The 27,791-nt window shown below is 44.2% G+C and overlaps 2 protein-coding genes across 5 annotated transcripts in view; one reads left to right on the top strand and one right to left on the bottom strand.

The window, feature by feature from the left end:
- GEMIN5 (gem nuclear organelle associated protein 5) overlaps positions 1–9,007 on the bottom strand; it is a 64,763-nt gene extending 55,756 nt beyond the window's left edge. Inside the window, 1 exon segment of the mRNA XM_044281189.1 lies at positions 8,941–9,007. The gene's annotated coding sequence lies outside the window, so the exon portion shown is untranslated.
- Positions 8,984–26,714, top strand: MRPL22 (mitochondrial ribosomal protein L22). Of its 4 annotated transcripts, none has more exons than XM_044281191.1 (7): positions 8,984–9,079; positions 9,854–9,887; positions 16,866–16,998; positions 19,154–19,219; positions 21,867–21,944; positions 25,881–25,950; positions 26,379–26,714. In XM_044281191.1, the coding sequence occupies exons 1-7, from the start codon at positions 9,058–9,060 to the stop codon at positions 26,588–26,590; spliced, it is 615 nt and encodes a 204-aa protein (XP_044137126.1). In that variant the 5' UTR covers positions 8,984–9,057; the 3' UTR covers positions 26,591–26,714. The 4 variants fall into 4 exon arrangements, with proteins under 4 accessions (XP_044137126.1, XP_044137128.1, XP_044137125.1 ...); XM_044281193.1 differs by having other exon boundaries at positions 9,046–9,117; XM_044281190.1 differs by lacking the exon at positions 8,984–9,079 and adding an exon at positions 9,149–9,330 and having other exon boundaries at positions 16,847–16,998.
- Positions 26,715–27,791: the final 1,077 nt, after the last annotated feature.

Below are 27,791 nucleotides of genomic sequence, written 5' to 3' on the forward strand. Positions count from 1 at the left end.
CAAAAATGTGAATTTCCGCTTTTTGAAGCAGCACTGACTTTCTGAGCACCTGTCATGTTTCCTGAGGTTCTACAATGCCCAAACAGTAGAAAAACCCCACAAATGACCCCATTTCGGAAAGTAGGCACCCTAAGGTGAGAAATATCTCGGCAAAAGACAACTTTTCCAATTTTTTTATACAAAGTTGGCATTTGACCACGATATTTTTCTCACCCAGCATGGGTATATGTAAAATGACACCCCAAAACACATTCCCCAACTTCTCCTGAGTACGGCGATACCAGATGTGTCACACTTTTTTGCAGCCAAGGTGGGCAAAGGGGCACATATTCCAAAATGCACCTTTCGGATTTCGCAGGCCATTTTTTACACATTTTGATTGCAAAGTACTTCTCACACATTTGGGCCCCTAAATTGCCAGGGCAGTATAGCTACGCCACAAGTGACCCCATTTTGGAAAGAAGACACCCCAAGGTATTCCGTGAGGGGCATGGCGAGTTCCTAGAATTTTTTATTTTTTGTCGCAAGTTAGTGGAATATGAGACTTTGTAAGGAAAAAAGGAAAAAAAAAGAAAAATCATCATTTTCCGCTAACTTGTGACAAAAAATAAAAAATTCTAGGAACTCGCCGTGGTGTCTTCTTGGGGTGTCTTCTTTCCGAAATGGGGTCACATGTGGGGTATTTATACTGCCCTGGCTTTTTAGGGGCCCTAAAGCGTGAGAAGAAGTCTGGAATATAAATGTCTAAAAATGTTTACGCATTTGGATTCCGTGAGGGGTATGGTGAGTTCATGTGAGATTTTATTTTTTGACACAAGTTAGTGGAATATGAGACTTTGTAAGAAAAAACAAAAACAAACAAAAAATTCCGCTAACTTGGGCCAAAAAAATGTCTGAATGGAGCCTTACAGGGGGGGGGGGGGGGGGTGATCAATAACAGGGGGGTGATCAATGACAGGGGGGTGATCACCCATATAGACTCCCTGATCACCCCCCAGTCATTGATCACCCCCCAGTCATTGATCACCCCCCTGGTAAGGCTCCATTCAGACGTCCGTATGATTTTTACGGATCCATGGATCGGATCCGCAAAACACATGCGGGCGTCTGAATGGAGCCTTACAGGGGGGTGATCAATGACAGGGGGTGATCAGGGAGTGTATATGGGTGATCACCCCCTGTCATTGATCACCCCCCTGGTAAGGCTCCATTCAGACGTCCGTATGATTTTTACGGATCCATGGATACATGGATCGGATCCGCAAAACAAATGCGGACGTCTGAATGGAGCCTTACAGGGGGGTGATCAATGAAAGGGGGTGATCAGGGAGTGTATATGGGATGATCACCCCCCTGTAAGGCTCCATTCAGACGTCCGCATGTGTTTTGCGGATCCGATCCATGTATCCGTAAAAATCATACGGACGTCTGAATGGAGCCTTGCAGGGGGGTGATCAATGACAGGGGGGTGATCAATGAGAGGGGGTGATCAGGGAATCTATATGGGTGATCACCCGCCTGTCATTGATCACCCCCCTGTAAGGCTCCATTCAGACGTCCGTATGTGTTTTGCGGATCCGATCCATGTATCTGTGGATCCGTAAAAATCATACGGACGTCTGAACGGAGCATGACAGGGGGGTGATCAGGGAGTTTATATGGGGTGATCAGGGGTTTATAAGGGGTTAATAAGTGACGGGGGGGGGGGGGGGGTGTAGTGTAGTGGTGTTTGGTGCGAGTTTACTGAGCTGCCTGTGTCCTCTGGTGGTCGATCCTAACAAAAGGGACCACCAGAGGACCAGGTAGTAGGTATATTAGACGCCGTTATCAAAACAGCGTCTAATATACCTTTAGGGGTTAAAAAAAATCACATCTCCAGCCTGCCAGCGAGCAATCGCTGCTGGCAGGCTGGAGATCCACTCGCTCACCTTCTGTTCCTGTGAGTGCGCGCGCCTGCGTGCGCGCGTTCACAGGAAATCTCGGGTATCGCGAGATGACGCGCCCAGGAGGAACAAATCAACCACCTCCCGGACGCATCGGCGCGTTAGGCGGTCGGGAGGTGGTTAAGTCACACCACAGATTTTCATTTATATTCAGGTCTGGGGACTGAGATGGCCATTCCATAACGTTGTACTTGTTCCTCTACATAAATGCCTTAGTGGATTTTGAGCAGTGTTTAGGGTCGTTGTCTTGTTGAAAGATCCAGCCCCGGCACAGCTTCAGCTTTGTCACTGATTCCTGGACATTGGTCTCCAGAATCTGCTGATACTGAGTGGAATCCATGCGTCCCTCAACTTTGACAAGATTCCCAGTCCCTGCCCTGGCCACACAGCCCCACAGCATGATGGAACCACCACCATATTTTACTGTAGGTAGCAGGTGTTTTTCTTGGAATGCTGTGTTCTTTTTCCTCCATGCATAACGCCCCTTGTTATGGCCAAATAACTCAATTTTAGTTTCATCAGCCCACAGCATCTTATTCCAAAATGAAGCTGGCTTGTCCAAATGTGCTTTAGTCCACCTCAAGCGGCACTTTTTGTGCTGTGGGCGGAGAAAAGGCTTCCTCTGCATCACTCTCGCATACAGCATCTCCTTGTGTAAAGTGCGCCGAATGGTTGAACGATGCACAGTGACTCCATCTGCAGCAAGATGATGTTGTAGGTCCTTGGTGCTGGTCTGTGGGTTGACTCTGACTGTTCTCACCATTCGTCGCTTCTGTCTATCCGAGATTTTTCTTGGTCTGCCACTTCGAGCCTTAACTTGAACTGAGCTTGTGGTCTTCCATTTCCTCAATATGTTCCTAACTGTGGAAAGAGACAGCGGAAATCTCTGAGACAGCTTTCTGTATCCTTCCCCTAAACCATGATGGTGAACAATCTTTGTCTTCAGGTCATTTGAGAGTTGTTTTGAGACCCCCATGTTGCTACTCTTCAGAAAAAATTAAAAGAGGAGGGAAACTTACAATTGACCCCCTTAAATACTCTTTATCATAATTGGATTCACCTGTGTATGTAGGTCAGGGGTCACTGAGCTTACCAAGCCAATGTGAGTTCCAATAATTAGTTCTAAGGCCTCTTTCACACGGGCGTCATTTTTTTGGCCCGGCTAAGAGCCGGGTGCGTTGCGGGAAAATGCGCAATTTTTTCTGCGCAAGTGCAAAACATTGTCATGCGTTGCACTCGCGTGAGAAAAATCGCGCATGTTTGGTACCCAAACTTCTTCATAGAAGTTCGGGCTTGGGATTGATGTTCTGAAGATTGTATTATTTTCCCTTATAACATGGTTATAAGGGAAAATAATAGCATTCTGAATACAGAATGCATAGTAAACCAGCGCTAGAGGGGTTAAAATAAAATAAAATAAAATATAATTTAACTCACCTTAGTCCACTTGCTCGCGAAGCCGGCATCTCCTTGTGTCTCCGCTGCTGATGAACAGGACCTGGGATGAGCTGCTCCATTAAATACCGGTTAAGGACCTTCGATGACGTCACTCCGGTCATCACATGGTACGTCACATGATCTTTTACCATGGTGATTCACCATGGTAAAAGATCATGTGATGACCGGAGTGACGTCATCGAAGGTCCTTAAGCTCTATTTAATGGAGCAGCTCATCCCAGGTCCTGTTCATCAGCAGCGGAGACACAAGGAGATGCCGGCTTCGCGAGCAAGTGGACTAAGGTGAGTTAAATTATTTTTTATTTTATTTTAACCCCTCTAGCGCTGGTTTACTATGCATTCTGTATTCAGAATGCTATTATTTTCCCTTATAACCATGTTATAAGGGAAAATAATAATGATCGGGTCTCCATCCCGATGGTCTCCTAGCAACCATGCGTGCAAATCGCACGGCATCCGTACTTGCTTGCGGATGCCATCCGATTTTCACACACCCCATTCACTTCTATGGGGCCTGCGTCACGTCAAAATCGGAAAATATAGAGCATGCTGCGATTTCAACTGAACGCACAAGTGATGTGTTAAAAACATCGCTCATGTGCGCAGCCCCATAGAAATGAATGGGTCAGGATTTAGTGCGGGTGCCATACGTTCGCCGCACGGATCGCACCCGCACGGAAAACTCGCCCGTGTGAAAGGGGCCTAAAGGTTTTGGAATCAATAAAATGACAACAGTGCCCAAATTTATGCACCTGCCTAATTTTGTTTAAACCATTATAGCACACTTTCTGTAAATCCAATAAACTTAATTTCACTTCTCAAATATCACTGTGTGTGTCTCCTATATGATAGATTTAACTGACATTCTTTATCGTTACAACCAACGATTTATACAGGAAAATCATGACGATTAACAAGGTTGCCCAAACTTTCGCATCCCACTGTATATATCTCCGACCAGCCAATCACTTTAATGCCAGTAACCAACATGACTACGGCATTACAGCGAGTGCCAATACTTCTCCGTACGTTGACTGGCTGCCTAGCAGCCAACAAACGTGCGGGGAGGAGACTCGAGCATCGCGATGCTCAAGTCAAAATGGTGTTTGGACGAGCATGCTCGCCCAACACTAGTGTATACCTCTGAAGAAAGCCATAAATTCAGTGTATACAGAAACACTCACAAAAGCATTGCTAACTACAATAAATATGGGTAATCACAAGCCACACCATATGTTACTATAACAACAGTGGCAGTTATGATGACATCACAGGGCACATGACATCACAGACACCATATGATGTCATAATTAGTGCAGAATGACCAAAGTTCTAAACCAGAACCATTTTGTGTCACTTGAGCTTGACAGCTTGAAGAGGACATATCCAGGTATGTAGCTCTTCACTCAATGCTAAGACCACAGGCCATCACATATCACAGCAGCTGGAGGGTGTGCAGTGAAGTACAGAACTGCGCCATTACCAGAACTATAGTTTAGGAGTGGCAACTGGGGCAAGGATCCCGGCTGGGGTGCAAACAAACCAATTGTCCATGGCCAGGCAATTCAGAAACGGGACTAGGCTAGCAAAATTCAAACCTTGGGTGAAAGTAAGCACAGATATATCTCTGCCATTAACCCCCCCCCCCCCAAAAAAAATGCATAAGAAATGTTCCTTGGTCTTACTTTATGGGAAATGTGAGCATCTGGGCATGTAGGGGGAGATTTATCAAACTGGTGTGAAGTAGAACTAATATAGTTGACCAGAAACCAATCAGATTCCACCTTTCATTTTCCAAAGGAGCTGTGAAAACTGAAAGGTGGAATCTGATTGGTTGCTATGGGCCACTAAGCCAGTTCTACTTTACACCAGTTTGATAAATCTCCCCCTTAGTTTTGTTCCTTCAAAAAGTGCAAAATATGGCATGTATGATCCTGGCCTTACGGAAATTGTCCCATCTGGACAACCGCTTCTCTACATGAGAACTTCTTAGCGATCAGCTGTTATCAATGGGGGATGTTACAGCCTCCCCAGGACACAGATTTTATTTCATGGCCTGCTGCAGAATGTACAAAATTCTAAATCAGAATCATCTTGGGTCATTTCAGCTTTAAAGCTAGAAGAGGACAAGTCCACGCAGAAGAGGACACTTCACTTAGTGCTTTAGATTGTAAGAGATTGTTAGACTGTAAGATCTGAGGAGCAGGCCATGAATTGTATATTAGATTGTAAGCTCTTCGGAGCAGAGTTTCTACTGTATATTAGACTGTAAGCGCTAAAGATCAGGGCATGTAATGTATATTAGACTGTAAGCTCTTAGGAGCAGGGCATTCATTGTATATTAGATTGTAAGCTCTTAGGAGCAGAGTTTCTACTGTATATTAGATTGTAAGCTCTAAAGATCAGGTCATGTACTGTATATTAGATTGTAAGCTCTTAGGAGCAGGTTGTCTCTTTCTTTCCAGGGTCAGCACTCCGGAGCTTTATATTACATACATATATACAGCAATATGCAGCAGGACCGATCTAATCCAGGGAGAAATCCGATCGCCACATCTGGGGTCAGGAAGGAATTTTTTTCCCCCCTGAGGTAGAACTCTCCGGGGGGTTTGTTCGCCTTCCTCTGGATCTTTGGATCTGGTGGCTCTCATCTCAGGACAGTGGTGGACTGGTCTGAATGACCGCAGCAAGTCCTGTGGTCTCCCCCAGGCCTGACCTGAGAGTCACTGTGATGCCTGTCTAATTAAAGGGCCAGTAATATTTTATTACAATGTTGCTAATTACTATTCCAATAAAAAAATAATTGGAAAAACAATATTTTGTGGTGTTTGTTTTTGGTCTGGATTTTGTCCTCAAACGGTGACTATGATGAGAGTGATTGTTGCCGCTCAATATTCTAGAACTAGACTTAGCTCCTGATCAAGTATATAATAATGCGTATCATCCCCTAAACACATGGGGGCAGCTGCTGCAGGACCAAGAAGTATAGAGGAATCCATTATAATAAAGTATATGATCTCCTAAATACATGGCGGCAGCTGCTGCAGGACCAGGAAGTATAGTGGACTCCATTATAATAAAGTATATGATCCCCTAAACACATGGAGGCAGCTGCTGCAGAACCAGGAACTATAGAGGGCTCCATTATAATAAAGTATATGATCTCCTAAATACATGGCGGCAGCTGCTGCAGGACCAGGAAGTATAGTGGACTCCATTATAATAAAGTATATGATCCCCTAAACACATGGAGGCAGCTGCTGCAGGACCAGGAAGTATAGAGGAATCCATTATAATAAAGTATATGATCTCCTAAATACATGGCGGCAGCTGCTGCAGGACCAGGAAGTATAGAGGAATCCATTATAATAAAGTATATGATCCCCTAAACACATGGCGGCAGCTGCTGCAGGACCAGGAAGTATAGAGGAATCCATTATAATAAAGTATATGATCCCCTAAACACATGGCGGCAGCTGCTGCTGCAGGACCAGGAACTATAGAGGAATCCATTATAATAAAGTATATGATCCCCTAAACACATGGCGGCAGCTGCTGCAGGACCAGGAAATATAGAGGAATCCATTATAATAAAGTATATGATCCCCTAAACACATGGCGGCAGCTGCTGCAGGACCAGGAACTATAGAGGACTCCATTATAATAAAGTATGTGATCTCCTAAACACATGGCGGCAGCTGCTGCAGGACCAGGAAGTATAGTGGACTCCATTATAATAAAGTATATGATCCCCTAAACCAGGGCTGGCCAACCTGTGGCTCTCCAGCTGTTGTAAAACTACAACTCCCACCATGTTTTGCTGTAGGCTGATACCTGTAGGCAGTCTGGGCATGCTGGGAGTTGTAGTTTTGCAACAGCTGGAGAGCCTCAGGTTGGCCATCCCTGCCCTAAACACATGGCAGCAGCTGCTGCAGGACCAGGAAGTATAGTGGACTCCATTATAATAAAGTGTATGATCTCCTAAACACATGGCGGCAGCTGCTGCAGGACCAGGAAGTATAGGGGACTCCATTATAATAAAGTATATGATCCCCTAAACACATGGAGGCAGCTGCTGCAGGACCAGGAACTATAGAGGACTCCATTATAATAAAGTATATGATCTCCTAAACACATGGCGGCAGCTGCTGCAGAACCAGGAACTATAGAGGGCTCCATTATAATAAAGTATATGATCTCCTAAACACATGGCGGCAGCTGCTGCAGGACCAGGAAATATAGGGGGCTCATTATTGTAAAGTATAATCTCCTAAACACATGGCGGCAGATACTGCAGGACCAGGGACTATAGGTGGCTCCATTATAATAAAGCTAATAATCTCCTACACACTAGGCGGCAGCTGCTGTCACGGTCTCCCCCAGTGGCGGCAGCAGCGTCCGGTGAAGTGTGGATGCTGAGGTTGCACCCAGGGGTGGAGGTCAGACAGGTCTATATAAGGCGAGTGATAGAAAAGCATTGTGGGAGATTTATCATAGATTAAAGTTTTATGCCGGTCTCGGATATCTCCAGCACATAATGGTTTATGGCGAGTTGCAGGCCTCGTCGTATATTAGGTGCATTCACCGCCAGCTCAGAGCTGCTGTACATTTGTCTAGGTTTTCACCTGAAAACCGGTGCAAATTAGGATTTGTTAACACGACTGTGTGCAGGCCGTACAGCGCATGCAGACCCATTGACTTGAATGGTTCCACAATCCTCAAGATACAGAGCAGAGGTACAGGATCGGAAAGAACAGGAATTCTATGTTTTATATACAGGTATAATATACAGTGTATGGAAGATAGTAGACACTATATACACATTGTAGGTGTTATATACAGGTATAATATACAGTGTATGGAAGATAGTAGACACTATATACACATTGTAGGTGTTATATACAGGTATAATATACAGTGTATGGATAGTATATTCAGATAGACACTATGTACACATTGTAGGTGTTATATACAGGGTACAGGTATAATATACAGTGTATGGATAGTATATACAGAGAGTAGATACTGTATACACATTGTAGGTGTTATATACAGGTATAATATACAGTGTATGGATAGTATATACAGATAGTAGACACTATGTACACACTGTAGGTGTTATATACAGGGTACAGGTACAACATACAGTGTATGGATAGTATATACAGATAGTAGACACTATATACACATTATAGGTTTTATATACAGGTTACAGGTATAATAGTGTATGGATAGTATATACAGAGAGTAGATACCATATACACATTGTAGATGTTATATACAGGTATAATATACAGTGTATGGATAGTATATACAGATAGTAGACACTATATACACATTGTAGGTGTTATATACAGGTATAATATACAGTGTATGGATAGTATATACAGATAGTAGACACTATATACACATTGTAGGTGTTATATACAGGGTACAGGTACAATATACAGTGTATGGATAGTATATACAGAGAGTAGATACCATATACACATTGTAGGTGTTATATACAGGGCACACAGTATGTAATCTGCCTACTTACCTGCTCCAGCTCAGCCTCTCCCCCAGCACGCTGCAGCACTTCACGATTGTGTGGTCGTAAAGAACCGGCTCCCATGTGAGCGCTGACAGACTGCCGTAAAGCGAGAGACTCTCCAAGATGGCGGCGTCCATATCTGCGTGTGAGTAGCGGGGAGGGCGAGGATGTCAGAGCCCTGAGGTAGGGTGACTTATGGAACCGAGCCCGGCCATGGTGTCTGCTGCTTTGTGAGGGAACGCCGTCTCCATGCAGTGTCCTCAGGTCGTCTGATGGTTTCCCAAACTCATGAACATGGCCTCTGCCTGGCTGTGCTGCAGTATGGAAGTAGTGGCCATATGTACTCCAGGGGAGCGGTGTCAGGCACTGGGAGCGGGTTGTCACTGTCAGGCTGAGGTATGACAAGGAAGGTGACAGGTGTGTGTATCGACATGGCTCCCTGTATGGATTTGTATGACCTTTCTGACATTCAGAATCTGTCACTTTGATACATTAAGGGAGATTTATCAAAATGTGTAAAGGAACCCTGATGCAGTTGCCCATAGCAACCAATCAGACTCCACCTTTCAGTTTTCATAGCTGCTTTGGAAAATGTAAGGTGGAATCTGATTGGTTGCTATGGGCAACTAATCCAGTTCTACTTTTTACACCAGTTTTGACAATCTCCCCCAGTACGTCTATTGTTCCCTGTTATCAGTCATTTCAGTGTGGGGAGAAACTAACTGTAGTGTCCTTGGATGGGATCACTGCAAAGAGAGTCAGGAGTATTATAAGGTATCTGAGCATCGTTGTTATAGGGGGGATATGCGGCATTGGGTGCTGCTTATCACTTAGGGGCCACACTTACTACTTGTCAGTATTTATCGGTGCACGTGTGGCTGTGTCATACAAGGATTAATATGTGACGTGTCTCTTACAGCTGTATGGCGGTCACTCTTCCGGACCCAGCGCGGGTGAGTAACACTAACGCAGAGTCGCTCTGACTGTAACTCATTTACTATCATTTTCTGCCACTTGCACATCCAGCATCTGACAACCCGTACGGGTCCGATACGTCTCACAGCTCAGACTTTGCTACAGTTGCATCCAGCGTAGACAAGTCTCAGTGAGCTAACTACATCAGCAGCCTAGTCTCTAGTGCCATCATATTCCGCAGCGCCGTACAATTCAGAGGGAACATGTACAAATCAAAATGGACATCACAGAATGACTTAAACTCTAAGAGGGAGAGCCCTGCTCGCAAAAGCTTACAATCTATGCCACGAAAGGTAAAAGTGATTGGTTTATAAAGTGATCCGCCATCTTTGTACTAAATAGAGTAGTGCAGATGGAGCCAGTGCATTGAGTGTGGGGATTGGTGTTGGATGGCGTTTTGAGGGGATGTTCTTGAGGTGCAGGTGACATGAGTGTGCCAGTTATTGAATATGGGGAAGAAAGGAAAGATCTGAGTCAAACATAACCCCTAGATAGTGGGCATGCTGCCTAGGAGTTATGTTACTACCATGGAACAAAATTGAAATAGCAGATTTAGGTAGGTTAGTAGATAGGGGAAAGACAAAAGGTTCAGTTTTTGAGAGATTCAGTTTCATATAGAGTGAGGACATGATAGAGGTAGTGGACACACAGTCACTGGTGTTGTAGTACATGAGGTACATAGTAGTTGGGTGACATCAGCATGGAAGGTACTGAATACCAAATCTGCTCATGGTCTGTTCAGTAGAGGCTATGGTAGAGAAAAAAGAGGAGAGGATCTAGGACAGAATCCTGAGGAACCCCCACAGCAAGATGATGAGGAGAATAAGTAGAGCCAGTGGATGATACACTGAAAGTGCAACCAGGGAGATAGGAAGAAAGCCCAGACAGAGCAGTGTCCTTGAGGCCAATAGAGTGGAGCATACTGAGGAGAATATTGTGGTCTACAGTGTCAAATACTGCAGAGAGTTCCAGAAGAATCAGTACAGAGTAGTTTCCATTCCTTATCTTTGTCAGGAGATTATTAAATACTTTGGGTAAGGGCAGTTTCTGCAGTGTGTAGAAGGCGAAAGGCAGATTGTAAGGGGTTGAGTTTGTGAAATAAAAGTTACTAGGCGACAGTAGACCAGGAGTTTAGAGATTAAGGGGGAGATTAGAGACAGGTCAGTAGTTAGTTGTTCAGGATTGGTCAAGAGATGATACTTTATTTTTATATATACAGTACAGACCAAAAGTTTGGACACACCTTCTCATTCAAAGAGTCTTCTTTATTTTCCTGACTATGAAAATTGTAGATTCACACTGAAGGCATCAAAACTATGAATTGACACATTTGGAATTATATACATAACAGAAAAGTGTGAAACAACTTAAAATATGTCTAGGTTCTTCAAAGTAGCCACCTTTTGCTTTGATTACTGCTTTGCACACTCTTGGCATTCTCTTGATGAGCTTCAAGAGGTAGTCACCTCAAATGGTCTTCCAACAGTCTTGAAGAAGTTCCCAGATATGCTTAGCACTTGTTGGCCCTTTTGCCTTCACTCTGCGGTCCAGCTCACCCCAAACCATCTTGATTGGGTTCAGGTCCGGTGACTGTGGAGGCCAGGTCATCTGGCGCAGCACCCCATCACTCTCCTTCATGGTCAAATAGCCCTTACACAGCCTGGAGGTGTGTTTGGGGTCATTGTCCTGTTGAAAAATAAATGATGGTCCAACTAAACGCAAACCGGATGGAATAGCATGCCGCTGCAAGATGCTGTGGTAGCCATGCTGGTTCAGTGTGCCTTCAATTTTGAATAAATCCCCAACAGTGTCAACAGCAAAGCACCCCCACATCATCACACCTCCCTCCTCCATGCTTCACGGTGGGAACCAGGCATGTAGAGTCCATCCGTTCACCTTTTCTGCGTCGCACAAAGACACGGTGGTTGGAACCAAAGATCTCAATTTTGGACTCATCAGACCAAAGCACAGATTTCCACTGGTCTAATGTCCATTCCTTGTGTTCTTTAGCCCAAACAAGTCTCTTCTGCTTGTTGCCTGTCCTTAGTAGTGGTTTCCTAGCAGATATTCTACCATGAAGGCCTGATTCACACAGTCTCCTCTTAACAGTTGTTCTAGAGATGTGTCTGCTGCTAGAACTCTGTGTGGCATTCACCTGGTCTCTAATCTGAGCTGCTGTTAACCTGCGATTTCTGAGGCTGGTGACTCGGATGAACTTATCCTCCGCAGCAGAGGTGACTCTTGGTCTTCCTTTCCTGGTGTGGTCCGCATGTGAGCCAGTTTCTTTGTAGCGCTTGATGGTTTTTGTGACTGCACTTGGGGACACTTTCAAAGTTTTCCCAATTTTTTGGACTGACTGACCTTCATTTCTTAAAGTAATGATGGCCACTCGTTTTTCTTTACTTACCTGCTTTTTTCTTGCCATAATACAAATTCTAACAGTCTATTCAGTAGGACTATCAGCTGTGTATCCACCTGACTTCTCCACAACGCAACTGATGGTCCCAACCCCATTTATAAGGCAAGAAATCCCACTTGTTAAACCTGACAGGGCACACCTGTGAAGTGAAAACCATTTCAGGTGACTACCTCTTGAAGCTTATCAAGAGAATGCCAAGAGTGTGCAAAGCAGTAATCAAAGCAAAAGGTGGCTACTTTGAAGAACCTAGAATATGACATATTTTAAGTTGTTTCACACTTTTCTGTTATGTGTCACATGTGTCAATTCATAGTTTTGATGCCTTCAGTGTGAATCTACAATTTTCATAGAATGTTTAAAAGATGATGGAAAGATACCAGAATAGAGAGGTTACATATTGCAGTTAGGTGACTAATGGCAGCTGGGGAGAGGGACTGGAGGTGTAAAGGAATAGGATCACTACTGCAAGTAGTCTGTTGAGAAGAAGAGAGGAGCCAGTAGATGAAGGCCCCTTTCAGACGAGCGAGTGCTTCACTGTGCACTTTCAGCGAGGCACCCGTCCTGAATTTCCAGCACTGCCGGGGTCACATAGCATTACAGTAATTTACACGTGGGTGCAATGCGTGAGGTGAACGCATTGCACCCGCACTGAATCCGGACCCATTCATTTCTATGGGGCTGTGCACATGAGCTGTGATTTTTCACGCGTCACTTGTGCATTGCGTGAAAATTGCAGCATGCTATATTTTGTGCGTTTTTCACACAATGCAGGCCCCATAGAAGTGATCGGGCTGCGTGAAAATCGCAAGCAAGTGCGGATGCGGTGCGATTTTCACGCATGGCTGCTAGGAGATGATCGGGATGGGGAGCCGATCATTATTATTTTCCCTTATAACATGGTTATAAGGGAAAATAATAGCATTCTTAATACAAAATGCTTAGTAAAATAGGGCTGGAGGGGTTGAAAAAAAATAAAAAAAAAATAAAAATATATATATATATATATATATATATATATATTTTTTTTTTTTAACTCGCCTTAATCCACTTGTTCTCGCAGCCCGGCTTCTCTTCTTTCTTCTTCTTTGCTGTGCAGGAGGAAAAGGCGCTCATCACATGGTCCATCACATGATCCATCACCATGGTGATAGATCATGTGATGAGCGCAGTGATGTCATCAAAGGTCCTTTACCCATGTCCTGAAGGCCGGGCTGCGCGAACAAGTGGATTAAGGTGATATATATATATATACATACACCAAACATGCAAATTTTTCTCACGCGCGTGCAAAACGCATTAAAATGTTTTGCACTCGTGCGGAAAAATCGTGCATTTTTCCGCGTCACACCCGCATCTTATCCGGGCCAAATCCATGACGCCCATGTGAAAGGGGCCTTACAGTTCTGGAATGTATTGGATAACACTGACAGCATTACGTCAGTGTCATGTAGTACGTTCCAGAACTGTAAGGCTTACATGGCATCATAAATCACTATAATGCTATGCGACCCAGGCAGTGCTGGAAGTCCAGGCCAGGTGCCTCGTTGCGAGTCCGCAGTGAGACACTCACTCCTCTGAAAGGGGCCTAATACAGTACTTCTGTTATATTGTCAAACGAGGATAGAGAACAAGAAGTGGTGTGGGAGGGAGGAAGATCTATGCTGGTTGAGGACTGGGAGATGTGTCCGTGCAGGTAATGTGCTGGCTGTAAAGCTCAGACCAGATTCACAACACCGTTTTGTTTTCTGATCTGTGTAAGAAGAACAGAAAACGGCAAAAAAAAAACAACTGTTTTGCACATTTGGCATCCGTTTTGGCCATTGCAGTCTGGGATCTGTTATTTTAGATGGAAAAATTGAATTTATTTCTGTAAAATAACAGATCTGATGGAAATGGCTGAAACATGCAAAATGTGTATAACTGAGAATAACGGATGCTTAAAATACAGGAAAACTGACTGGATACAATTGTAACAATCTCTCAGCTACAAACATGAAAAACAACATACCGTATTTTTCGCCCCCTATAAGATGCAGCAAGGTTTTAGAGGGGGACAATGAGAAAAAAATGTTTTTCATTACACCTCAGGTCAGACCTCAGCTGACATCCCCAATCAGCCCCAATGTTAAGACCCCAATAAGACCTCAAATCGGAGCCCAATGTAAATGACCCCCAATCAGACCTCAGATATTAGCCCCCATTATCAGCCCTTATGCCTCTCATTAGCCCCCATTATGCCTCTCATTAGCCCCATTATGCCCCCAGCAGCCATTATGCGCCCATTATGCCTCTCATTAGCCCCCATCAGCCATTATGCCCCCAGTATTCCTCTCATTAGCCCCCAGCAGCCATTATGCGCCCAGCAGCCTCATGTTTTATAAAATAAGATAAAAAAAACACTTACCTCTTCTGCTCCTGGATGCTGCCGCTCCTCACCGCGCTCTGTCTTCCTCCTCCTTCGTCTGCTGCACTGTGAACAGGTGCGCACAGTGTGAGGTCACAGTGACCCTCACGCTGTGCACAGCCGAGGACCAGGAATTGGTGAGTACAGATCTTTCACCGCTTCCCGGTCCTCCGGTACTAATGAGCGCTTCCATTATGGGGCGAAAAATACGAAAATATATATACTTTTTTTTTTTTTCTTTCTTTTTTTTTTAATGCTAGAACAAACAATAACCTGACTGACTCCATTATAAGGCAATGGGGGCATGTGCTTTCATTTGAATAGGAAGAAAGGGATGCAAATGAGCTCTCAGCAAGCTCCAGATGTAAGGCAGCTATGCTATAAATCAATGTTCGACCCTTTAAATAGGCCTTGAGACATGAATTGGATATTAAATAAGCCAGCTCCTCATCTGCAGACAGCAGTTTCGGGTGATTGCTCTTCATTAATGCAGAGCAGAGAGTACTGGGTTAACTGGGTGAGCGGCCTAAGTCAGGATTTGAGGGGGTACTTTTTCTCCTTGATTAAGGTGTTCTCTCCCCAAGGAGAAATAGTACCCCCCAAATCCCACTTGAATGGAACTGCAGACACACATGCATGTCCACCGCTCCATTCAGCTCTATGGGACTGCTGGAAAAAAATTGTGTACAAGCGCTTGGCTATCTTCCGGCTGACTGGAGCAGCAGTTCAAATGGGGCAGCACAGGCCCCCGTTCTCTTTATCAGCAGGGACCCCAGCGATCGGACCCCCGCCGAACTAATACTTATCCATGGGATAGGATGAGTTGTCATCATGAGGCAATCCATTTAGAGGGGTTTTCCAGGACTTCGAAATTGATAACCTATGTCAATAGGTCATGTGAATGAGCCCTTAGTAAATGTGTCCCATAGTCCTCTGTAAGCCATGTATGTGTGGTCTCGCTGTATAGTATATATAAGTATTCTCAAGAATCTTTTGTACATGGCACTTACACTCACCTAAAGAATTATTAGGAACACCTGTTCTATTTCTCATTAATGCTATTATGTAGTCAACCAATCACATGGCAGTTGCTTCAATGCATGTAGGGTTGTGGTCCTGGTCAAGACAATCTCCTGAACTCCAAACTGAATGTCAGAATGGGAAAGAAAGGTGGGCTACAAACAGCAGAAGACCCCACCGGGTACCACTCATCTCCAGTACAAATAGGAAAAAGAGGCTACAATTTGCACGAGCTCACCAAAATTGGACTGTTGAAGACTGGAAAAATATTGCCTGGTCTGACGAGTCTCGATTTCTGTTGAGACATTCAAATGGTAGAGTCCAAATTTGGCGTAAACAGAATGAGAACATGTATCCATCATGCCTTGTTACCACTGTGCAGGCTGGTGGTGGTGTAATAGTGTGGGGGATGTTTTCTGGGCACACTTTAGGCCCCTTAGTGCCAATTGGCCATCGTTTAAATGCCACGTGCTACCTGAGCATTGTTTCTGACCATGTCCATCCCTTCATGACCACCATGTACCCATCCTCTGATGGCTACTTCCAGCAGGATAATGCACCATGTCACAAAGCTTGAATCATTTCAAATTGGTTTTTTGAACATGACAAAGAGTTCACTGTACTAAAATGGCCCCCACAGTCACCAGATCTCAACCCAATAGAGCATCTTTGGGATGTGGTGGAACAGGAGCTTCGTGCCCTGGATGTGCATCCCTCAAATCTCCATCAACTGCAAGATGATATCCTATCAATATGGGCCAACATTTCTAAAGAATGCTATCAGCACCTTGTTGAATCAATGCCACGTAGAATTAAGGCAGTTCTGAAGGCAAAAGGGGGTCCAACACCGTATTAGTATGGTGTTCCTAATAATTCTTTAGGTGAGTGTATATTTGTTGTGCCGTGATGTTCTACAACTCTCTAATATATATTGTTCTTCAATTGATTTCAACATCTGTTTGCAGTCAGTGAATGCAAACCTTTGGGCTTCTGTATTGTTTAGGCCATGGGCTTCAACTTTAACCCAGCGTTTGTAGGTTACTTGAATTTTATATTAAACTGATTGAACAACGTACACTGACCTTATTGCACAGTCACTTTGTGGTATTTTAGCCTGACAGCTGCCAGTACTGTGCTATCTCAAAGCAGTATCCATACCACCGCCGCCCTGGAGGGACAAAACTGGGAGATGAAGAACAGAGTCGTCTACCCCCCTCAACTCCCTGATGAGCCTCGGCGACCCGCGGTGAGTCCGGTTTTGTGTTATGCTAGCCTGTAATAGTGCCTCAATACAAACACGCACACAAAATAGGAAATGCAATACTGGCGGTCCAGAGCAGGTATTAAACGCGCAGTTAAAAGGAATTCTCCAGGAGTTAAGAAAATAAAAATACGTAAATATTACTTTATTATAAATATAATTCCAAATACCTTTCAATAGTTATAGTGGCTCTTTTTGTTTGTGGTGCAATCATTAGGAGAAATAAAATGGCCGCCATCCTATTAGTACACACAAAACCTGTCCTAATCACACAGGAGGACAAGTTACTTCACAAAACTGAGGAAAAGAGCTGCCTCATCCTCCGCTATGCTCTGCTTGTCAGGGATTATAATCCTGAATACAGCGGATAAGAACTTTAGCTGAATCTCTGTAGGAATGGAGTTCATCAGGAGACATGAAGAACAGAGAATGGACAGGACAGACTGTGGTAATGGACACTGCATGCAAGTGCTGCTGCCTATTAGCCACATCTGCTCGTGAACTCCATTGCTACAGAGATTCAGCTAAAGTTTTTTTTTTTTCAGCTGTATTCATATTCAGGATCATAATCCCTGACAAGTAGGCAGGAGGATGAGGCAGCTTTTTACCTCAGTATTGTGAAGTAACTTGCCCTGCTGTGTGATCAGGACAGGTTTTGTGTGTACTCATAGGACAGCGGCCATTTTATTTCACCCGATGATTGCTCCCCAGACAAAACGAGTATTCAAATTTTCTTAATTCCCGAAGAAACCCCCCCACCGTTAAGTTCACTTCAGTCAACCTTAGTGCTGAGACGTATACCAGCTCAGTCTCAAACCATGTAGTGGATGGATGTTAATGATTTTCTGGACACTGCTTTAGGGCTCGTTCACACAAACGTTTTTTGCGTTCTGTATATGGGCCGTTTTCTGCGTGCCGTATACAGAACCAATGATTTCAATGGTTCCGCAAAAAAAAAAAACGGAATGTACTCCGTATGCTTTCCGTTTCCGTATTTTAGTTTTTCCGTTCCGTTGAAAGATAAAACATGTCCTATTATTGCCGCAAATCATGTTCCGTGGCTCCATTCAAGTCAATAAGTCCGCAAAAAACGGAACACATACGGAATATACTCCGTATGTCTTTCGTATCCGTTCCGTTTTTGCAGAACCATTTATTGAAAATGTTATGCCCAGCCTATTTTTTTTCTATGTCATTACTGTATACTGTATATGCCATACGGAACCGAAACGGAAGCACTACTGAAACAAAAAATGGAAAAATTTATCCGTTTAAAAACGGCCCTCAAAACATGGAAAAAGCCATACGGTCGTGCGAACAAGCCCTTAGGCTTTACTCGCACATCAGTGTTTGATCAGGGTCGGTATGATTTCCTCAATACCAAATATGTATATTTTTGTTTTTAAGTACTTTTGTGCATTAATAGCATGTCTCATGCAAAAGCAATACTTTTTTTATGTAGCCGCATTCCAAGAGCCATATTCAGGGTCCAATCAGATGTCCGTAGTGCATTGCGGATCTGCAAATTGAGGGGTTGAATGGAGACGACTCCAACTATGGACAATCATAGACTCTGACACTGGGTGCCTCCTGTGTAAAACAGCAGGCACCCAGCAGCCATGCTGCACCCTTGGCTTCTGAGTGGGCGCCATCCTTAAAGATCAAACATTCACCGTATACGTACAGCAGATGTTGGGAAGAGGTTAATATTGTACCATTATAATAAATGTGTAATTTGTTGCAGATTTACTTTTCATAGGCGTTTAGGAACATTTAATGTTTAACATAACAGTATATATGTGAACCTAAAGCCTTATTTGGAAAAAAAAAAAAAAAAGAAACTGTGATAATTAGCAGGGCTATGGGGCCGCAGACAGTTTTGGGTGGTTGAAGTATATAAAAATGGAGGAATCAGTTGGAAGTTTGGCGCCCAGACTCCACAGCCTTGATAATTTTATATTTTTTATTCCTGTATCCTGATAGGAAGTCACTGCCCTAGGCATAAATAACTTTTGCTGCAACAGATATGGAGTCTCCTGATGTGCATTAGAAATCAGTGTGTTCTTATTAACATCGAGCCCCGGCCAGTGTTTCGGTTTTATGTACTTATATATTTATTTTTTATCCTTTACTTCCATAGGAAATTCACCATTGCCGCAGGCAGATAAAGTACAGCATGGACAAGATGTGGTATTTGGCCAAACTGGTAAGCAGCAAGTATGGTGCACAGGGATCTGGATGATTTGTGTGCTGATAAGGCAGCGTGTGTTTATATGTATGTATGTGTGTGTGTGTGTGTGTGTGTGTGTGTGTGTGTAAATATATATATAATAATATTATGCACAGTATGAGAATGAAGGTGCATATAAAACTAGAAAAAAAATGTTCGTGTTCCATATATCAAGACCTTGATCTACATCTGTGCTGAGAAAGCTGATCATTGCAAACAGTATGCAGGAGCATAAACAAAAGTCATACAGCCCAATAGTAACGTTCATGTGACGTACCATGTGATGACCGGAGTGATGTCATCAAAGGTCCTACGGTTTTATCTTTTGCCTGATCAGTCAAAATGACTGAACTGAAGACATCCTGAATGGACCACTCTCCATTCAGAATGCATGGGGATATGCCTGATCAGTTCTTTTCCGGTATAGAGCCCCTAGGACGGAACTCTATGCCGGAAAAGAAAAACGCTAGTGTGAAAGTACCCTTAGGCCTCTTTCACACTTGCGTTGTCCGGATCCGGCGTGTACTCCACTTGCCGGAATTACACGCCGGATCCGGAAAAACGCAAGTGTACTGAAAGCATTTGAAGACGGATCCGTCTTCAAAATGCTTTCAGTGTTACTATGGCACCCAGGACGCTATTAAAGTCCTGGGTGCCATAGTAGGAGCGGGGAAGCGGTATACTTGCAGTCCGCGCGGCTCCCGGGGCGCTCCAGAGTGACGTCAGAACGTTCCATGCAATCACGTCATCCATACGCCTGGGGCGCCCTGACGTCACTCTGCGGACTGTAGGTATGCTGTTCCCCCGCTCCCTGCTACACTTTACCATGGCTGCCAGGACTTTAACGTCCCGGCAGCCATGGTAACCACTCTAAAAAAGCTAAACGTCGGATCCGGCAATGCGCCGAAACGACGTTTAGCTTAAGGCCGGATCCGGATCAATGCCTTTCAATGGGCATTAATTCCGGATCCAGCCTTGCGGCAAGTCTTCAGGATTTTTGGCCGGAGCAAAAAGCGCAGCATGCTGCGGTATTTTCTCCGGCCAAAAAAACGTTCCGTTCCGGAACTGAAGACATCCTGATGCATCCTGAACGGATTTCTCTCCATTCAGAATGCATTAGGATAAAACTGATCAGGATTCTTCCGGCATAGAGCCCCGACGACGGAACTCTATACCGGAAGACAATAACGCAGGTGTGAAAGAGCCCTAAGTTGGTAGTGCATATTATGGCTAGTATACTGACTAGTGTAAAAGGGTGAATGAACACATAGGAGGAATGTGCATGATGAGCATAGGTTACTAATATACGTCCTGTCAGGTCTAGTAGGAAAGTCAGTGCAGTATTTAAAGGTATCTGATTTAGCAAACCCATTTTCATCACCTGTTAAAGACCCTAGTTTATTAGCCATTTTGGAGCGTTGGTTTCAAGGTGCACTGTGTGATGCCTTAGGCCTCATGCACACGACCGTATTTTGTTTCCGTGTCCGTTCCGTTTTTTTGTGGCTAGCATGCGGACCCATTCATTTCACCGTGTGCTGACCGCATCAGTATGTCCGTTCCGTTGCTCCGCAAAAAAAATAGTGCATGTCCTATTTTTTTTCTAGCTTGCGGACAAGGATAGGCATTATTACAATGGATCCGCAAAAAAAACGGATGCCATACGGAACATCACCTGTCTTTTTTGCGGATCCGCAATTTGCGGACCGCAAAACAGATACGTTCGTGTGCATGTAGCCTTATTCACACGTCAGTGTTTGATCAGTGATTTCAATCAGTGAGCCAAATCCAGGATTGGAGCTCCAGAGACATATAAGGATATCTTGTAATTGGCTTATTGTGGGGGGACCGTAATAAAAGTTATTGTCCAAGTTGGCACTGTTGCCTTGCAGTACTGGGGTTCTGGGTTAGAAAAAGTAGCATCTGCATGGAGTGACGTGAGGGTGTATATTCTTCTTCTATGGATTCCTATGAAAGAGACGGGTGCGCCTGATATCTGGAATCAGAGATTGTAGGCTTCATTGGAGACATTGACTGATACGAGCTCTGACAATCTTCCTACAGCGCAGACATGCAACGTATGGTCCAGCAGCCTCTGTCACTCCAGCTGTTGTGAAAGTGCTGAACTTGCTTGGCCAGCCTTGGAACTCCTGTAGAAAGGAGTGGAGCATTATGGGAGTTGTAGTCCGGAGTTTGTTGACTCCTGTTGTAGACAGTGATTCAGGTGGGTTGCAGAAATCATCACTGTCGTGTCTAGAAGGAGACTCTCTGTGTAACTATATGATTGATCTCTGTGCTCCATGGAAGGCGGCCTTGTTTAAGAACTCTTTAACATTTCATAAATTGAATCCCCGCCGGTTCCTTGTGATTAATTTCCTAAATCCAGAACTTTGACTGTAACCACAAACAGACTTCAGTAAAATGAGTTTCTTGGTCATCAAAGTGAAACTGAGCAAAGTTATTAATTCATCTAGATAGTGGATGTAGATATGTAAATGATCCCATATTTTCGTAGAATGGCTTTTATCTAGGGAGCGTCACAGCCCTCAGGGGCCTGTTTAGTAGCAGAATAATAACCGATCAGTCACGTGATCCGGGAGGATTAACCGTTCCTTTCTACCTCTAGATCAAGGGGATGTCTGTAGACCAGGCGATTGCTCAGATGGAATTCAGTGACAAGAAAGGAGCAAAAATAATTAAAGAGGTAAGAGGAGAATAATCCGTAGAAAAAATGTAAATTTGTTAATACCAATCAAGTGCCATCATCGGTCTAGCAGTGTGTATGAATATGGTAACCTATTCCTGGCATGAGTCTTTGGGGAGATTTATCAAGACAGGCTCTTTCTGCGCTGGTCTTCATATCCCTTGCACTGTCGGAAGATGCACCACATATATGACAAGGTGCACTCTTCGCCCTAATTTAGGGCGATCCTTTGACAGTCCATGCACTTAAACAAAAATCTACGTCAGTTTCGTGCTGCTTTTGATGTCTTGCTTCATTTGCACCGGAAAACTGACGTAAATGAAGAAAAATTTGTCTCCACTGTTGGCCACGCCCCTTTCTCTCACTTGCTAAGCCCCCCTTTTTTTTTTTTTTTTTTTTTTAAAGTGGCAAGGGTGGCGTAAAAAGAGGCACTTTTTTATTTATTTTAAAAAAAGTCGCAATCCAAACCTTGTGGCTAACTAAACCCCTTTTCTGGCGTAAGGGAAATGATAAATTCCCCCCTTCCCCTTGATCTGGTGTTTTTCTTTAAAAGTGGACGGGCTCCTTTTCTGCTCGAGTCTAGACCAAGAAGCCCCTCCTCTCTCACAGCATGAGTCTCGCATACAGCCTAATGGGAGAGGGAGAGGAGGGGGGTGATGCTGCAGTCTTATCGCCTACATGTCTTCATTTATACAGTAAACTATGTTAGAAGAGGTTTCTTTGGGGTGGGATTGAGAGAGAATAAAAATAAATACATGCCCCCGCCTACTAATTCCATAGCCCTGGACCCAAAGTGAATGCGCATGAAAGAAAAACAGGCACTAGACCTAACAGGATATCTGTTTGTTTTGTCTGGGATGTTTCTTTTATCTGCACCTTTATTTATTACCCCTAAAAAAAACTTCAGCCCTTGTGATGCTGACGGGAGTGTCTTACAGCCCTTCTATTAAAGAGGACCTTTCACCAGAAAAAAAACTTCTAAACTAACTATACAGACATGTAGAGCGGCGCCCAGGGACCCCCCTGCACTTACTGTTATACCTGGGCGCCGCTCCGTTCTCCCGTTATTGCGTCCGGTATCTTCATAGTTAGGCTCCACCCAGGGGAACCTGCCGGCGTCTCATTCTCCCATGCTGCAGCGCTGGCCAATCACAGCGCTCAGCTCATAGCCTGAGAGGCTTTTTTCTCTCTCAGGCTATGAGCTGAGCGCTGCGATTGGCCAGCGCTGCAGCATGGGAGAATGGGCCGCCGGCAGGTTCCCCTGGGTGGAGCCTAACTATGAAGATACCGGAAGCTATACCGGGAGAACGGAGCGGCGCCCAGGTATAACAGTAAGTGCAGGGGGGTCCCTGGGCGCCGCTCTACATGCCTTTTATAGTTAGTTTAGAAGTTATTTTTTTTCTGGTGAAAGATCCTCTTTAAGTGGTGCAACTGAGGTCTTGCACAGAACCTAGGCTACGTCTACACGACGATATTTGTCGCACCAATGTCACGCAACCATTTTTATAATGGTAGTCTTGGTGTTGCACTGCGACACGACAGTTGCAAAAATCCTATTCAAGATGGATTTTTCTGCGACTGTCGCAGTCGCAGCATGTTGCAGTGCGAGACCATATACTACCATTATAAAAATTGTCGCACGACACATGTTGCAGTGTAGTTGTGCCCTATGTTTCGCGTGACACATATCGTTGTGTAGACCTAGCCTAAGGCTACTTTCACACTTGCACTAGCAGGGCCCAACAGGCTGTTCCGGCAGGGAACATCCATACTAATGCTGCCGTTTTTGTCCGGGTGCCTCTCGGCATGTTTGCCGTGCTGCAGCAGGATCTCCGCCCCGTCCCCTCTATATTGAATGGGGCCGGAGCGGACTTTCGGCGGCACACATGGGCTAGCGTTAGTACAGATCTGGCAGGCTGTTTCCCTGCCGGAACAGCCTTCCGGACCCTGCTAGCGCATGTGTGAAAGTAGCCCAAGTTGCTGTAAAGTGACCACTCTAAGGCTAGTTTTACATCTTCTGGGGTCATTTATGAAACTAGTGTGAAGTAGAACTCCTTTGGAAAATAAAAGGTGGAATCTGATTGGTTGCTATGGGCAACTAAGCCTGTTCTACTTTACTCCAGTTTCAAAAATGACCCCATTGCGATTTGCGGATGGGCCTCATTGATTATTATGGGATCTAGCTCAAATCTGATCAGTTTCCGCCATGAGTGCCCTGTTTTGACTTGACTTTGTCCAGCTGCAACCCAGCACTCATGCCAGAAACCGACCAAATTCCATTGTCTTCAATGGGGATCCAGTGGTGCACAGCACTTGACAGCTTTGCCGGCTACAGTGAACTCCAGCAGGCTAATTCTCTCCTGGAACAGCCTGCCAGATTTAAAAATGCAGAGGTGAAAGTAGCCTAAGGCTACATGCACACGACGGTTGTTTTGGTCCACATCCGAGCCGCAGTTTTTGCGGCTTGGATGTGAACCCATTCACTTCAGTGGGGCCGCATGGTTCCATGGTCCGCAAAAAAAAATATAACCTGTCCTATTCTTGTCAGTTTTGCGGTCAAGAATAGGTAGTTATATTATTGGCTGTCCGTGCCCTTCCGCAAATTGCGCAACGCACACAAACGCCATCCGTGTTTTGCGGATCCGAAATTTGCGGGCCGCAAAACACACAACGGTCGTGTGCATGTAGCCTAAGTATCCTTTGGTTTAAATTAATAGAAAGATCAAGTGGTTGCCCCTATACACAGTTGTGCTGTTGCAGAAGCAGAGTCTGCCACTAGAGGGAGCTGCCGTTTGAACAATGAAAAACGTCTGTTCTTGGCCAAGGTTCTTAAAGGGTGACTGTCATGTTTTCATAAAAAAATTAATTTTAGCACATGTTAATGCTGCAGCATTATGCATAAAGCGATCTTTAGTTTCTCCACTTACCACTGTTTTCCTTGAGTGTTTTCCCTTAGTTACGGCTGTTTAAACATTTACAATATGAGGACCTTCCCAAGATGGCTCCTCTGCCAGTTCTCTGAGGTCAAAACTGCTTTTCCTCACTTCACATACACACTTGCTGTAGCCAGCAGCTCCCTGACAGCCAATTAGATCGGATTACTGAGAGACACGCTTCCTCACTCTGAAGCCTAATGCAGGCATGCAGTGTGAAGGACTGCACACGTCCACTTGATTGACGTCCTTCTCCTCATCATCCTCATAATCCCACGCCTGCGCTGTCCCGTTTAGTATTCGGCGCAGGCACAGTGAGTGAAGGAGGCTCGTTTGCCGCCAGTGACGTAATCGGCGCAGGCGCAGTGAGGAAGCTGGCAGCAGCTGAGCGCCCTTCACTCACTGCGCCGACTAATAAACGGGATGGGTCAGGCGCGGGATTATGAAGACGATGCAGAGAAGAAGGACGTCAATCCAGTGGACATGGGCGTACCAAAAGGCGAGTAGACCGAGCCTCTAGGTGCTGCAGCAACGTCCTCATAGCACCTAGAGGCTTCATTAGCATATTATAAAAGTCTGTTTTTTAAGAGAACGGCGGCAGGGAGTTAACAAACATACTGTTATGTACTGCTGACATTAGCGCGTCGTTAATGTCAGTCAGCTACATAATGATTTTTCTCATGACAGAAACCCTTTAAGTTGGGAGACAGACAAGCCCTAGAAACTGTCTTTTTAAGGGAGCAGTGCAAAGAGGACATCAATGAAAGCTGTTATTAGAAGGTAATTACAGATCTTTTGGCAGTCATTGACAGACTAACTCAGGTATACATGCCCAGCTCTAATAAAATGGCAAATAAAAAAAAAATATGACAGTTTCCCTTCAATAAGAAGGTAGATCTAAAGCAAACACGAGGGCAAAAGTTCCTGATATGACTTAAAGTATGGCACATTAATTTGTGATTTTTGAATGATAAAATCAATTAAACGTTTTTCACATTTCTAGGTCTTGTTAGAAGCTCAAGAAATGGCAGTAAGAATGCACCATGTGGAATATAAATCTAACCTTTACGTGGGTAAGCATTTCACAGGAACGTGTGATTCTCAGAGATTTAATGTACACGGCCACACCGGGAGGATTTTTTTAATCAGATTTCACACTATGCAAAGGCTGAAATCCATGCTTTAAATCCGCAACATAAATTCGTTTGCAGCATGTCGAAGAGATTTCTTTAAATCGCCACTTGTTAGCTCATTACTGCAATTTGAAATATTTTCATAAAATAAAAAGTTCTCATGTTTGATGAGATTTTATGCGTCATCTACCACGTCACAACTGGAAATGTCAGAGTCTGGATATACATGTCAGTTGAGGTTTTGCCACCCCTGTTGTTGTTGTCATAAGATGCAATATACATGGGTGTTTTATGGCAGATTTTTGTATAAATGGCTGAGAATAAAAATGTGACGTTATTCACACAAACCTGCTTCTGTTCCCATTCAGCTGACTCATTTTCCGGTAAAGGCACTTACCTGAAGCGGATTCGTATCCATGGCCGGGGCAGATTTGGCATCATGGATAAGGTACACTGCCATTTTTTTGTCAAGTTGGTTGAGGGACCACCACCTCCAAAAGAAGAACCCCTCACTGGATTCCAGCAAGCAAAGGACTATGTACAGCAGCTGCGAAACCGCACCATCATCCACAGCTTGTGAAGCACCATGGACTCAGTTTTGGGAGGGAGCTATATTTACATGCCTCTGAAAATTCATACGTAAAGATAATATTGTTTGCTTATTAAATCATTTGTAAGTGAGATAAAATGGTCCAGAGTCCATACAACAGCATTTATACAGACCCTTATTACTTTTGGGTGATGCTTACCCACTGTTCATTTTCTTGTGTTTTGGTGGCTACTTTCAGATCTGCTTTTACTAGTACATCAATGACTGCAGGAATCTAAGGGCTCACAACCCCTCGTAGAATTCTTTGGGTCCCATTGTACCTTTGTATGCCTCTAACTTCATACAGAGGAGCACTTAATTGTGCCATGCCCTTTGGGTGCCATATTACAAACATTGCACATAATGGAGAAATAGTGCAGCACTATATAGTGGCGCATTAAGGGACTATAGCTTTGTAGCCCAGGACTGCACTATATGCTTTCTTATATCCTTGTGCACATGGCTCTTCAATGTTAATGAGGTCTTAGTAGTCTAAAATCCTCTTAATGTTTTATCAGTGGCTCAGACTGCTACCCTATACCTGATTTTATGTTTTACACTGCAGCGCTGCTTGTTCATATTGGCCACCGTGCATGATCACAAGATGAGATCAAGCTCAAGATGATATCAAGTCAATACATGCCTACTGGTTGCATGTAGCCAAGAATCTTAAAGGGGCTGTCTCAACTGATCACGGCACCTGTGAATGAAGGCAGAGGGATGAGGCTCCCTCTGACTTCTGATCAGAACCCCCACGGTGAAATCACAGGGCTCCGATCGGTTGCCATGACAGCCTGAACGCTCCTGAAGCGCTCTATGCCGGCCATGGCAATCTCCATACTGAGCTATGCACCAGGCATAGCTCAGAATGGAGAGAGTAAAAATCCTATTCACTCTAATAGATCCCATGTGGTTTAAACTTTTAATATATTGGTGTTTTTTCCCACTTTAACATATAAAAATTTAACATTGTGTATCGCCATGTCTGAACTATTAAAATATCCCCCCCAAAAAATCCTGTACGGTGAACGCCGTAACAGAAAAAAAAATATAAAGTGCATGATTCGCCATTTTTTGTGTTTCTTATCCACCCCAAAAAAATTTATAACAGAAATCAAAAAGACATACATACCACATAAGACGTACGTACCAATAAAAATACATTATTTTTTTACACAAAAAACAAGCCCTC

Source organism: Bufo gargarizans, chromosome 2 (genome assembly GCF_014858855.1).
Source record: "Bufo gargarizans isolate SCDJY-AF-19 chromosome 2, ASM1485885v1, whole genome shotgun sequence".
Classification (NCBI taxonomy): domain Eukaryota; kingdom Metazoa; phylum Chordata; class Amphibia; order Anura; family Bufonidae; genus Bufo; species Bufo gargarizans.